This window comes from Dermacentor silvarum, chromosome 11, assembly GCF_013339745.2.
Source record: "Dermacentor silvarum isolate Dsil-2018 chromosome 11, BIME_Dsil_1.4, whole genome shotgun sequence".
NCBI classification, from domain to species: Eukaryota; Metazoa; Arthropoda; class Arachnida; order Ixodida; family Ixodidae; genus Dermacentor; species Dermacentor silvarum.
The window spans coordinates 104,453,599-104,468,477 of record NC_051164.1 but is presented as its reverse complement, the minus strand read 5'-3'; the positions used below and the strand labels follow the sequence as shown (position 1 = coordinate 104,468,477).

The window sequence follows — 14,879 nt, the reverse complement described above, 5'->3', positions numbered from 1 at the left end:
TCTCACTCGCCCTGGCTAATGCAACCCGGTATTTAAGACCTCCAAAGTGCGAGCGGAGGCTCACAGCTCCGCTTGGAATGGGCGTGAGCTCGCGAACTGCCAACATGAGAGTGCTATGGTTACTGCTGCTGGCTGCTGCCGCCTCCGGTGAGTTGATGTTTCTTGATTTGATCGTGGCGCCTAGGAAGAGTCCTCATAAGAGCACTGCGCCTTGCCAGTATTTTAAGTATTTGCCATTTCTTACGATGTGGTTAAGTAAACAGCACAAGAAATTCTGCTAGCTGAGTATTTCATTTATAAAGACTGGTTTCACGTTCCTGGCCTAAAATGCCAGGTCTACAGCGGCCACCAAAACCGCTGCCATCGTTGTGCGTGTGGTAATATTTCTAGAACGTTTATGCGGATGCTGCCCATTGTAGGAATCGATAGGTGCAAACCTTCTTTTATGTAGTAAATACTTCTATTAACAATGACTGGTGAACGTTGCATTGAAATAACCCTAATGCTATATAACGCTTTGTAATTTCACATTTACGTTATGTAGATGCGATGTCGATGTAGTACGTATGATAATATTCCTTGTGCTAAAGCAATACGAGAGAAAAATCAAGTCGACTAAGTGATTCTTTGAAAAAATTGGACGATTTTCACACAGCACCTGGTGTATAGCATGCCAGGCGATTTTATTAAGGCTTGTATCTCTGTCTCTCTCTCCCTATCGTCACCGCTTCACCATCACCATCCTGCCCTCAACAAATTCCACCAGTCTCTCAATACAGAGACGCTATTGTTTAGAAAGAAATGCATGTAGGGGTGTGGGCACTGAGAGATACAAAAGGGTAACGCTAGACGTTTAACACAACTACATTATTCTCAAACACAGAAGAGATGCTACCTCAAAATAAGGACGTCGGTAAATGCTGCTGGGCTCGCAGTGAACTATACTAACATAATTTATGACGTATATAAGAAAGTAGGTCTACACGCAAGTGCTTCCTCTCCAAGTTCATCCACGTTAACATCATACCTGTTGTTCGCTCTTTGTGTGCAGCTGTGTGAGAGACCCCCCGCTATGTCTACTCGACCAGACACTGACGCCAAACCCGGCGTAACAGGCAAAGCTAGGTCCACATGATACACTTGAGTGACTGGAACTGAACAGCATTACCAGAATAGGCCCGACGATGCCTTTGGTCTTTGGTTACATGGCCTCCAGGATCGGCCCATGTTGCAACACCTCTAGCGCGGAGACATAACGTGCACCGGTATCGGATCCGCTCACCAAATCCCCCCCTTCGATTAGACAGTCTACGGGATTGGCCTATTCATTAATTCACGGTCTGCACGAACGTCCCAGTGTACACAACGAGGAATCCTGCCGCGCAATACCACCAGGAGCTAGACAAACGAAGCGTCGGCTTAATAGCACAGCTGTACATAACACAAAGAGTGCAGAATTTTGAAGCAAGTCCAACAGACCGACAGCCAATGCATTCCCAGTTTGTTTATGCTCCGGGAAGAAATTGTTAATGCATTGCTCGCGTTTACTTAAGCTATGGGCTGGAAATGACACACTGTCAACAATAAACTTCCGGTATCGCGTGGATTACAATCACGCATGTTTTGATGGCTCAGCCGCAGCTTACGTAGATAAGGTTTGATATTTTGGAAGAATAAATGTGCCTCGATAAATCAATTGCCTTTATTTAACTTGCTGTAGAATAATGCTTAATTTTACAGCGAAGCTGTTAAGGGCTAGGTTACCCAGGATGATGTACGCGTGTAGACAAAAACTTTTATCATCAGCATTGGCTCGAGCGTCATTGTCTTTTTGATCGCACGGACCCTCCTCCCTCCCGGCCGGCTGAGCACCGGCTATCTCTCTTCTGTTCAGCCAGTCGACCTTCTTTTTTGCCGCGTTTCCCCCTAAGTAGAGTTGCGCCCGGCTGCGAGGCTAGCGCGGCAAGCCTGCTGGAAGCAGCGCCCGACTAGAGCTGAGCCCTGCTGGGAGGCAAGCGAGGCTAGGCCGGCGGCGCTCCTTCTTTGCTGGATGGATGCTATGAGCGTCCCCTTTGAAACGGGATGGTGGGTTGCGCCTCCAAGCGTTTCTCCCCCTCGGCGCCACCTCATGGTGTCGTGTGAAAATGCCCGGTTGACGGCGTTTTAGAACTTAGGATTGTAAAAAAAAAAAAAAAAAGTGTGCGTTATAGCGCAGTTTTCGCCGGATCTTACGTTTGTTTCATCATTACGTGACGTAGGTCACCCCGGCGAACACGTGAGCGCGTGAGCGCTTGTGTGCGCGCCGCGATCCGCGTAGCCGACTTTAATAAAACGCTTTGACGGTATGGTGATCGCGACTGTGTACGTTCCTCCAGCAACGCCTACGAAAGACATCGAAACGTTCATGATAGACATATTCGGTTGGGTGATGCCCAACGACAATGCGCCCATAGTCATCGTGGGGCAGTATTGACTACAACAGACCCACGATAGTCAAAGCTTCGCTGGCTTCCTTCTTCACAGTAGTGGAAGGGCTCTGAATTGTTCTTTTTTTTTTCTTTTCCACATCATGATTAAGCTGTGTTCAGAACGCCTCAAGTGCGGGACTTAACCAATGCAGGACTTATCGGCACAGCAGTCTAGATGCATTGACACGCGCCTACACTGAATAAAGGGAGTGCATTGAAGACGCTTCTTTATAACATTTTACTCCTCAAGGTACACGCTATTTTCTAGTTGAGATAACAAATGTAATAAATAATAATACATTTGTTCTTTCTCTCTGTGGTTACCAGGCTTCGAGGTCGGCAAGGAGTATGTGTACGAGTACAAGGGAACGATGCATGTTCTAAACCCTGAGCAGCGGCATCAATTGACTGGTCTTGGGTTCCGAAGCAAGGTCATCGTGCAGCCTAAGCCCGATCACACCCACTTTAAGGTAACATCAAAGAAACTATCTCAACACAAACTACTGCGATAATTGCAACAAAATGGCCCGACGCCCCACTGCCACCACTGCTCAAAGCCGGTTGCGTCGACAAAAGTGCAATTCATCTGATTTCCTTAGAGCGTTGTGCGAAATTGCTTTTTTTCATCACTTCCACTCAAAGTTTTTCAATTTCGCTTGTTGCACAATTAGGGCTTGACCGCTTCTCTTTCTTTGCAATGCCAAAGATTGCTTCTCTATCTCCATCTCTTCAAAACGGAACCTTACAGAGGCTGAGACAAATATATGAATGATAAACTGATTTGCTGCTTCAGGGTGTCTCAGAGCACATGAACCTCATAATACTTGAATAGAATTAGACACGTCTATATTGGACCTTCTCGCCAAACTTTCACTGTCGCTCCTGTTAAGGCAAGAGTTCGAAGTCCCCACTTTTTTTTTTTTTTGTACTTCAAGAACTTGGAAACTGCCGAATTCACATAGTTGGAAACGCAAGCACATACGAAGTCGTCGAGAGGGAAAGTTCGACAGACATTTTACTTTAAGAGGATACTGCTATTTACATTAGCGTTCTTGCTTTCTCTGCTTTATAATAGGTCATGTTCCTATTTCTGCTTCACTGAAGCAATGCAAATAAGCGGCCATTACTGCTCATTTTTCCAGATCGTGAACTTCGAAGCGGACACGTTCAACTCGGACGAGATCGACCTGACTCATCACGAGTTCAACTACGCGTCGAATGATCATCTCCACGGCGCTCTCGAACAACCTTTTGCGGCCAAGTTCGACGAAGGAAAGGTATAGTGCTTTTTTTTCGACAAGATTATAACCATTAAAATAAGGGCGCCGTTAGTGCCCCTTGCGAGTGTAACATACACATGATTACAAAAGCAAAAGGAAAAGAAAAAGAACAAGAGCAACAGACACGAACACGCAACGCATTGCACATGAATGCATCCACAACATTTCGACCACAGACTCGTCTGCACAAATAAGTCATTGAAGGCAAGGAAAATTTTGATTTCAAGGCCGTTAACCATGCGATACCGAAACACATTTCAACTAACACCATTATAAAACCACGTTCACCTTTCTTTTCTGGCCATGGAGATCACATTTATACAAAAAAATAATGAAGTTTTATTTCACTTGAAACTTTATTAGTATAATAATGAAATAATTTGGTATTTGGTTTGCCGACCTAACCATCACAGAACACTCCGTGTCTATGTGTTTCTGTGGTTTCTATTCTCCTTGTCTGAGACTTAAATATTAAAAGTGAAAAACAATAACAGATACCTGAAAATTATGTAATTTCTTGGTGTGGCTGTGCACTGCCTCCGGGATCGGCCCACGCAAGAGGCCGCATTTTATTTATTTTGTTCGCACTAACCCATGTCTTGTATACCACTTTCTGCAGATCGAGGAGATCGAGATCGGCAAGAGCGAACCCTTGTGGGTGAGGAACGTGAAGAAGGGCGTGCTGTCCCTCTTCCAACTGGACCTCGTCAAGGGACGTCACGAGCACCACGATGACAAGGAGTACCACGTCAAAGAGGTAGGCTGGCACAAGAGGCAGTACAGAGAAGACGTTGAAAATCTCGAGCAAGGTCCCCTATGTGCGACAAAGTGTACATTTTCGTTTCACCGTGCAGAATACCCACATAAAACAAAGATCTAGTTTATACTTGAGCCCTGAGGCAACTTATTACCTCTATTGTTCTCTTGGCTCTTATAGTACTGCAACGCAAGAAAGTCGAGGAACAAAAACCTCAAGGTTCAACTTGTCTAATGAAACTTGCAAGAATGGTTAACTAAGCGAGTTGACAGGTATTCATGTTTTAAACGTGAAAGAAGAAATGGAGACGGCGCGACCCGAGCGGTAGTGCGATGTGATCGTACTTTCGTCCTTGCTTGTGTCGCGCTGAAATTTCAACACAAAATGACACCGTGAGCGTAGAATCACGTTACTTCATAAGCAGATACCTTTGCCAGACTAGCAGGACGGGAGCAAGACGTGCACGCTTCTGCTGCCATCTTTTCTACTACAATAGATATATGCTGCCTCAGGATGTTCTTGAAGTCCTTGATTATTGGCATCGTCTTAAGTGTATGACCAAAGAACGCGATAAAGCAACAAGAAAGGGCGTTCTCGTTCGTTGCAAATTTCAGTAGCAGCCTGGTAACTTTTCAAGCTTAAGGAGCTTGGGAAAGAGTGTAACTGTTTATGGGCACACAAAGACTGATATATTTGTTACAGTGTTGGAACTTGTTTTTGGACCTGAACGCAAGAAATCTTGCCGTAGTTCCCAAGTTTTGTGCGTTGTAACACACTTATCACCTTAAACAAGCCGAATAGCTGCAATTTTCTTAGTGCACAGATTCACTCGTATGGCGAAATGCGCAAATTAGCAAGAGGTTTGGTTAAAATGAACTGTCACGTTTTTTATTTTTTTGCACAGGGGAAATTCAGTAGAAACCTGCCTTTTTTGGTGACGCAATGAATTAGTGAGTTTCGTTGCAGCCTTAAAGACGCTTACGGTGTGCACATTTCGTGCTAATCGTAAAGGGTCAGTTAAAAAGTGCGCAACAGGCATATGCACGCCTTTTTATCCCATTCATTATCCTGACGGCCGTAACACATCGTTTCTTTTTTCTCCTCTCCCCAATTGGCTTTAATTATCCTCAGTGAAGATCAAAACCTCAGATATGGGATGAAGATTTCAGTATCCACATGTAGCGCGATTTACAAGGGTGAAATACACAACCAGTGGCGTACATTCACCTTGGCTCGCACTCCCACGATGTTGACTCGCTGATCTATTTCTAAATAAAAGCACATAACCAAGCCCAGTGACACGACCACAATGCGAGACACAGACACATGTCACTGTATGTGTATGTGCCATTCATCGTGTTTGTGTTGCTACTCGGCTTGATGTTCTTGAACAAGCACCGACTTGCCGAACATGTCCTACTAAAATTAAAATGTATGACTTCAAGAGCGTTGACGTGGGCCTATTGCGAAAGAACGCGACAAAGCAAGAACACAAACGCCAAAGTGTTTTGTAGTTCGAGTTGTTGCTTTGTCCCCTTCCTTCGCACTGCTATGAAACCAAATTAAAATAAATTAAATTATAGGGTTTTACTTGCTAAAACCACGAACTAATTATCAAGCACGCCGTAGTGGGGGACTCCGGAAATTTGGACCACCTGGGGTTCTATAACGTAAACCCGCTGTTGTGGTTGTTGTTGTTGTTGTTGTTGTGCCTTCAAAACAGGCCATGCAGCTACATGAGGGATGTGCGAGAATAGCGTAGTTGTACTTTCAGTTAATAGCTTTAAAAAAAGAAAATAAGAAGGTGTCACGGGAAATGAAAGAGTGTTGCGTAATTTAGCAGCGCCGACAAACGGACAGTTAAATTTAAAGGAACGAATAAGAAGGTTGAGTGCAAATATTTGAATGAGAGGAATTTAGAATCATTAGAGTAAGAATGGTAAGGAAAGCGGGAATTCGCAGAGTATAGGTTTTGTTGCTTGAATGAAATCCCTCACTCCGTCAACACAACTCTGTGACAGAAACCGAGTACCGAGACACCGAAAAAGAGTAATACTTCAATACTGCAATTTAGACCAAGTTTCTCAAGCAGGGCTTCATGAAGCCTTTTCCTCTGTGATAAAGAATGGCAACGGAATAAGAAATAATTATCAATAGTTTATATTTCCCGGATAGGTTTAGATAGCGCTGGGTTCCTCGCCTTTCGCCTCCTATTTTCGTCATCTTCAAGGGAAGACCATTGATGAGGATGATCTTAAATGTGGCACATATACTCACAACGAGGGATGCGCCATCAGTGGTTATAGAAAAAACCCAAATAATATTACCTACACTAGTGAAATGAAGAGGTAGTTCACTACGCTAGAACTTGCAGTAGAAGAAAAAATTGTCTGTATTGTAAAAGAAAAAAATGTATTGTATGTAAACTAAATATGTGCTAATAATTATTGTTATATTGTAAGACAACTATGTAGATGCCCTTCTGTTATGATCCCTGATGGGATCGACAGGATAAATAAATCAAAAAATAAAATTTCGAACAAAAGAACAGCCCATAAGAGTGATTAGACCAAACAAATCGACACATACATTTACAAGAGAAACAGAGAAAATGCATTCAGCAACTGCGACGAAACTGGTTTGGATGAATAATAGCAGGGACTGTAAAAAAAGAAATATAACATTAAAAACGTTATCCAGTTTGAATGATATCGCGCTGAGCGTCCAGCACATTTCATTGGTTAAATTGCTAGCCTGTTTATGCTTTTTTCTAATGCCTTATGTTTTCCTTCAATATTAATTCCTACAGGATGGTCTGCACGGTCCTTGCGAGACGATGTACGTCGTGCATGAAGAAGAACATGACTACATTGAGGTGACCAAGGTTAAGAACCTGGAGAAGTGCGACCGCCACCACATTGCGAAGTTAGGCGTGAAGGGGGCCAAGAATTGCCTCAAGTGCAAGTCGGAAGAACCGGTGAGTAAAACGTCAACCATGCGTAGACGCGGATTTCTTGAGCGAGTGTGTTGCAAGTGATGAATAAACCGCCAAACGGATTTTCAAATAAAACAAGCGTTATATAGAGCAACGATAAATTGATTTATGGCTGCCGAGTTATTCCTTAGAATTAAATTCTGGGCATTTATCTACCAAATCTGCAATCTGAATATGAGGCACAACGAAGTGGTGTGTGTACTCCAGGGTAATTTTGATCACCTAGAGTTTTCTCAACGTTCACTAAGTCTAATTACACGCCTGTTTTTGTCAAAAAGAAAGTTTAGCAGTTATGTTCAGAACGAACACAACTTGAGGCTCAGATATCACCACTTTTTGCCAAATTCGATCAGGTTGCTCTGCAAAATTTGTTAAAAGTAGGGACAAGTCAGATAAGTTCGTGTAATTTAAAAGCTTAAAATTAAAGTGATTTCCGAGGTTTGTATACTCTCTACTCAAACTACGAGTTTAGCAGGTCCTACAAATAATTGAATGCGTGAAAACATAATCTTACGTAATACTGGAGAGTATTTTATTAAACCCAGTGGGCCCTACACCCACAACAGCTTTCAACTTTTCTTTCGCTGGGAAACGACACGTCACTGACGGCTAAACTTGCAATATTGCAATATTTGCGTTTCTCTTTCTCTCTTTTCAGCACCCCTACTCCTCTACATCTGAGGTGTATTACGAACTCAAAGGAACCGCGCAGCATTACGTGATTGCGCATGCCTGGGCCGAGTCTGGATACCTGTTCAAGCCTCACGGCGAGGGCAAGAAGATTCACGTGAAACTGAAGTAAGCAGAGCTCGAGAGAAACAAGATCCTTCGCAAACGTATGCAAATCTGAGCAACCTGATACATCAAAGGCAGCGAAGACGTACAATCGACTTCTAAAACTGCTCGGAAAGTACTAGGGATCTGTTTGATCACTGTATTTTGTGATGATTCATCACCGACGTAGGAGGCCTTCGTACGCGTGACTATGAAGGCTCTCTACGCCAACGCCGCTTGTGCGTTCTCATTGACGCCCTGGGCGTACGGCCAGTTCCGAGCTCCAACGCTGATTAGGCTGCTGGCTGCCTCTTTACCAATAGAGCCGTACGAACTCCTTGCTGGTCCACAACTGGAACGGGCATAATGCAACATTTCCTATTTGCTAAATAGAGGGCGTCATGTTTTCGTGTGAGCTGTGCGCAAGGTAATTTTTTTGTGTGTGTGATGATTGATACTTACGTTTCAAAAGGGAAAAAAAGGAAGGTTGCGTTGCTGTATGAGAGCAAGGGCACCACCACATGAAAAAAAAAAAAAAACAGAAGCTGCGAAACTAAGAAAAAGTGGTCGCCAAGGATTCTATTATGTGCGGCGGGTGCTTTTTCAATTAAGATCTTAAAGATATTAAGCGGCTTTATAATAGCGGACCTAATTCTTAGTGCATGCTAAGTTTTTTTTACGACATCCTGCTTGTCATCAACAAGAGTGACTTTTCTAACGCAATACTTCGCCCAGCGTAAGTAGTCAAAGGCGTAAGTCTTCTACCAACTAAACTCTTCATTCAACGCACCTCTTCAACCGGTTTAACCCTCTAACTTGCTTGAATTTTCAACCATGGTAAGGTAAAGCAGAAAGTGAGCATTGCTGTAAGTGAGCTTTCCAGCCAGATGATCGCATGTGGGCACAATGCTTGACTTTTCAACCTCCGCTTGGGCCCATTATAGCAGACAGGAAACACGTGTTTTAGTGCAGAAACGACCTATATTGAAGACGCACATAGCCAGAAACACGAAAGACAGGGCTTTACTTGCAACTGTATTTACTAAACATCAAACCGATCTTCACGTACGCACATCGTAAGCCTCATATTGTTGTCAGTTATCAATACCAAACTTTGCGAAGAGGCAAATATGTTATGTAAAGCACACTTTTTAGCGATGTTAATAAAGGACTGAGACGGCAAACTAAAGGGTTTTACTTGCGCGTGCATTAAAGTTACTAATTGCTGTTTAATGAAACCGCAGCTGTAAGAACTGCGCCCTGTCACCTGTTGGTAGTCACCTATGCCTGCCAAGTTCTTGGCTTTACATTAAATATGATTCTTTCGCAAGCTGGACAGTGCAAAGCAAGTGTTTCGAGTAAGTCTCGGTCAACCGCGCAACGCTCTGACTGGTCACGCACATCTGCAGTAACACCCTGGACCTTCTGGAGGAGCACGACCCCACCACGGAAACCGCGCTTGCCGAGGACGCCGTAAAGGAGCACTCTCTGGCACAGGAGCTCTACACGACTGGTGACCTGCAGACTCACGACGAGCTCAAGCACCCCAATGCTGGTTACAAGCACTTCGAGGTTCACGCCAACAAGGAAAAAGTGAGCTCGCCTTTGACCTACGCGAATTGCTGCTGAGATCACGCTCGCATTTCGACAATTTAATCCCGCGAGAGCAAAAGAAAATGCTCCGCGTAGAATCAAAGCGACAACCACCGCGTTATAAAGTATACTGATGATGCCTTCCATCTAAAGTGGAGAAAGAGAGAGGGTGCTCGCCCGCAAAGCGACTTGATGGGTAACGACCGCGGGAAATCACCAATCCTCTTCGAATAGCACAGTTGGAGGCGTATTATTTGCCCTCGAGTTGAAAGAGAAATCTTGCATCAGGTCGACTGGTTCAGTTCCTTTGACTAATGGATATGGCATTTGGCCAGGACGAGGCAACTGTCTGTTTTTCTATGTATGTGTAGGTTAGCCATGCGTCTTTACGCTTGCATTAAGATTGGTTTTTCTTTACGTTTCCTTGCTTTAGCACCTGATTTCTAGCACGTATTCTTTCCAGTGTGCGTTTCCATGCGATTACGAATCCGTCGTTCACTTGGACCTATAAGTGAAATATTAACATTTCATCCAAACAGCCCGTTAAGCCCACTACCTTGTAAAGAAGGAAATGGCCTCAAACTTAGTTTTGCAATGTGTGAGTTTGCAAATATCTCGTGCTCGGAGCTGTCTATACACATGGCTTCTTGAAACAGGGCTTCCAATTTAGTTACACAATAATTTGGCTCAAAAACAGCCTGCTCTTTGTATTCGTATCTTGAAGCGTTTAAAATCGCCAGTGGTTGTGAATTAGAAACGGTGACTTTTACGCGCAAATGCGAGTGCATCAGTCGTGCCTCTGAAACAAATGTGTGTACACGAGACATTCACGTAATTTATTAAAACCAAAATCTGTCGAAAGAAACTGTTACCCTTAGCGTCGACAGATCGCCTTGTTTTATTTGGGTATTACCTAATTCAAGAAAAAACACACTGGTATTTATATTGCATACTGTACTATTACCCAGACAAAAAGAGTAGGCCTCGTCAGCAAACAATGACTAATTTAACCTCAATAAAGAGCAATTCATGACCTGCCAGCATGACCAGGAGTCAGAATCGGCTAAAAGGCATTTACGGCTTCATGGGGCCTGCCTAACCGTTAAATTGTCTCTCCCCGTTACATTGTAAGTTTGCTGATTTCTCAAAAAATACTCAATTTAAAGATTAGACTAACACAAATCCCTCGAATGACTACCCCAATTTCACAGTTCGCGGAAGGCCTGCACCAGCTGGCGCAATTGGAGTACACGGACGATGACATCAAGGAGATCGACAACAAGGCGAGCGGAAGCCAGTTATTCATCATCCTGTTCCGCTCTTTCGGTAGCTTCGACTACGACGAGATCAACGAAATATACCAGAACCACGTGCTTTCTGCCCCGGCGGAACTCAAGGACAGCATCCTGTAAGTGACCATGTCTAATCCTGCTCCTGTACAACACGCCCAAACCTTATGAAGCACGTTTCAGGGACGACTGTCTAATCATTAAATATGGTGGATTCGAGAGAACATAACGCTTTTGCAGGAGAAGATTCGCACAAGGGCACGCAAAATGCATTCCATGTGCGTGCTTGTAGAAAGTTAATGTTATTGTTAATGTCGCGAAAACATTTGAGTAAACTTGATTGCACGAGCCTTTCGTGTCTCCATCCTGTTCCGTAGTCACGCGTTCCTGGACCTCCTCGCCGCGGCCGGCATGAACCCTCACGTCACCTTTGGCCTGAACCTGATCAAGAATAACGAGCTGAAACCAGTGGACGCCCGCCGCTTCTACGGGCAACTCCACCTGAACCTGAAGGAAGTCAGCACTGCCATGATTCACCAAATTGCCGTAAGTGTAAATTGAGTACCAGTCGCCGTCACACAGATATCATTGCATGCAGCTGAAGTGCATGACGCCCTTCGAAAATAAGTTTTCGATTCACGTATGAAGCCAAAGTCAAGAGTAAATTCAGCGGAACGTTTACTAGATTAGATCTCATCGCCTCTACGTAGCACGTACTCATGTGCTAAATTATATCAGCTAGATAGTGGCGCCTTTAACTTCACTTCCTTTTTTTTCCCCATTGGTGCCTATGTGCCTATGACATTCTGTTGCTGCATGTAAAAGCAGGTGTTCTATTTCTGGCCAATGAGCCGGCGTTAGATTGGGACCATGCACTCTAAAAGTTTTGCACCCTTTCGGGCTTGTCTTGTCCCGATGCTATGATCCATCTTGCGCTGCCTTCCTTTCTTTAACGCCGTGCACCCGGCACTTCCAAGTAACGAAATGCATGCTTGTTTTCAGCGTGGAACAGTATTCTCGACAGGAAAGCAGCGAGTGCATAATTTTCACAAAAGGAAACGTAAGAAATACTAATGACGATTATGGTTTGGGGACAATTAAGATACGCCCCAAACGGTGCAAACTACTTCTATAGTGCGGTGCAAATGGGCAGTTGTAATGATGATGATGTGTAGTGTTTAAAGGCGCAAGGGCCAGCTATGGCCAAAGAGCGCCATGACATATGGTTATGAATTGTCTAGGTAATATGTATGAAGTGTTAAAATGCAGATGTACTACGGCTGTAAAGAGGCCTAAAAACGGGTCGCCCAAAACAATGAAAATGAGTCATGATAAAAAAGGATAAAAGTTTCGCAACGATGAAGTGATATAAAAATATACACAAGCACTGCTGCCTCCACAGGGCTCTTGAAGTGAAGGGCTGAGAGGCACGTGCTGTAATAACCTATGTCATTGCGGCTATAGCCTCGAGGCAAGGTTATGCTACACATGACCCGGCCAAATTATTTCTAATATGTTAACTTAATCTAAAAAGTTAAAAAGTGTTTTCATGGTAAAAAGCGGTTCCTTACTAAGAAAGAAGTCTGGATGGAGTGGAGTATGCTGACGATAGGCAGAATGAAAGTGCTTTTTACGCTCCCTTTCCATTTCCCTGCACTGAATGAGGACATGGAGCACTGTTAGGGTGTCGCCACACCTAAAATTCCACCTAAAATTCGAGAAACTGGTGCAGGTCAAAACTAATCTGCGGCGCGTTCCCGAAAGACTTTCCTCGTACATAATCAAACTGGCTTTAGAAAGCGAAAGCTTACGAATCATCGAAGGAATAATATATAATTACCTTAATTAGTTACAAATAAGTACATTCACTTGACGTGCAAAACGTGCATGCACCATTTTTTTTTTCAGTACGCAAATCTGAGGCACGATACTTACCCGCTAGGATTAATACACAGACTCCCGTTTTCTATAGAACCATGGTGCGCCAAATGGCGCAATTGGACAAAAATAAGGAGAAAATTTCATCATTACATTAAGGTTTAAAGGCGTTTTGTCTCCACAGTAGTTCCTGCATAGGCTGACGCTACGTAGAAGCATTATTTGGCATTTTCTTAGTACGATTATTACCTAGCCATTACCAACAGAACGCGACGCAGAAAATAACTGCAAAGCAAAAGAACATGACGCCCTCGCTCCTTCGTACAGTATCATGTTGACGTTTCGTCCGTGTTCTGCACGTTGTTCGTTGTAGTGTCTGCTTGCACGCCCTCTCTCTGCCTGTCTCGTTAGGGAGGCATTTGATAGTGCTCGGAGTTTTTTTTTTTTTTTTTTCTTGAGTTGTTCAGGTTTGTCGGAGTAACTCAGGCGAAGCGACTGCCGGTACAAACACTTTCAAGCTAACACAATACCTGAAACAGCAACAACAGCAAACGCCACCGCCATTGTGCAGGACTCGTGCAAATCCGAGGCCGTCAAGAGCAACCGAGAAACTTGGAGTACCTGCAAATTCGCTGCCAGCACGGTCGCAAGCAGCAGGGGATGCAAGCACGCCCACAATGACCACGAGGAGGACCATGGCTACTGCAGCCCCGAGATCGTCTCGCACATCTTCAACGTGAGTGTCTACATAGGCCGATCTGCATGCTTTGTCCAATTCTGGGTGGTCAGTGTAGTATCCCTCAGCTCCCGACTTTCATGCATAGGATAGGCGGCACAAGGTGACTTACCTTACGCATCTTTATTGTGCCCCTTGTTGAGTTCCATTCTAGCAAAGGGTGGTTGATTCATAGCCACTCGATACGTTTGAGCCGACGTTCTATCGAGAACAAAAAAGATTACAGACCACGGGGTCTCAGAAAACGCTAAATATCCGAGGAGTCTTTAAAAGTAGCCAGTAAAACCGTACATCACAATGTTGTTCGCATAAACCTGTAGAGGCTGGAAATAGGAATACCAGGCTGCGTTTTGAGGCTGCGGAGATATTCAGCTTTTTGTCAGATCCTTGGGTCCGTAAACTTTTTTGGTCGATAGTGCATTACTGACAAAGTTCGTAAGTATTTTGGGTGAGCGTAGTAGTGAGGCAGTATGCGAGTCAGTTTAACGAAGCATGCCGAATGTTTTTTTTTTTTATGTCGGTGAATTGCATAGGATAATGGCGTGCATTGAGCAAAGCATTACGGAGAGCTGAGAACAACAGTAAATGTTTAATACGCACTGAGAAATGGTGACGTAGCGTGTCGATTAAGGTTTTTTTAATTCATTTCATAGCATGTGTCGCTATAGCAAGATTAAAGCCGTCCCTGCTAGTAAGACATGCTCGACGGTGCGCAGGATCTGATAAAACATTTTCGGACCCTGGGCAAGCAACCTCGATTTCGAATGTGCAACATGTACTTGGGTACTCAACCAACATACTGCTTTAATTACGGCAAGAAAAAAACGGAGCAGATATTCAGCTTTCTCACAACACCGCTACACCCACATCTCGCAAACGTTGTGGCCGTCATGTACACCTAGTGCCTACCATAAGGCTGGCATCACATGCTCTATATCTCTCGACAAACAAGCAGAGAACTCCATCGGTATTTTGCGCATAGCTTTGCCACATGGCTTTGCGTGTGCATTGAGGCTCACGTAGCCGTAAGCCGCATTGCGTTTTCTAAGCATCCAAAATTTTATATATTGCGTACAACAGGTAATGAGGCCTCTATCCCGTATTGCTAC

The 14,879-nt window shown here is 44.1% G+C and overlaps 1 protein-coding gene across 1 annotated transcript in view; it reads left to right on the top strand.

The window, feature by feature from the left end:
* LOC119432340 (vitellogenin-6-like) overlaps positions 1 to 14,879 on the top strand; it is a 37,798-nt gene continuing 22,919 nt past the window's right edge. Inside the window, 10 exon segments of the mRNA XM_037699506.2 lie at positions 1 to 147; positions 2,796 to 2,938; positions 3,611 to 3,745; positions 4,368 to 4,505; positions 7,315 to 7,482; positions 8,159 to 8,298; positions 9,684 to 9,867; positions 11,079 to 11,275; positions 11,534 to 11,702; positions 13,606 to 13,770. Coding sequence (XP_037555434.1) covers positions 78 to 147; positions 2,796 to 2,938; positions 3,611 to 3,745; positions 4,368 to 4,505; positions 7,315 to 7,482; positions 8,159 to 8,298; positions 9,684 to 9,867; positions 11,079 to 11,275; positions 11,534 to 11,702; positions 13,606 to 13,770 — 1,509 coding nt within the window. The 5' untranslated portion in view covers positions 1 to 77.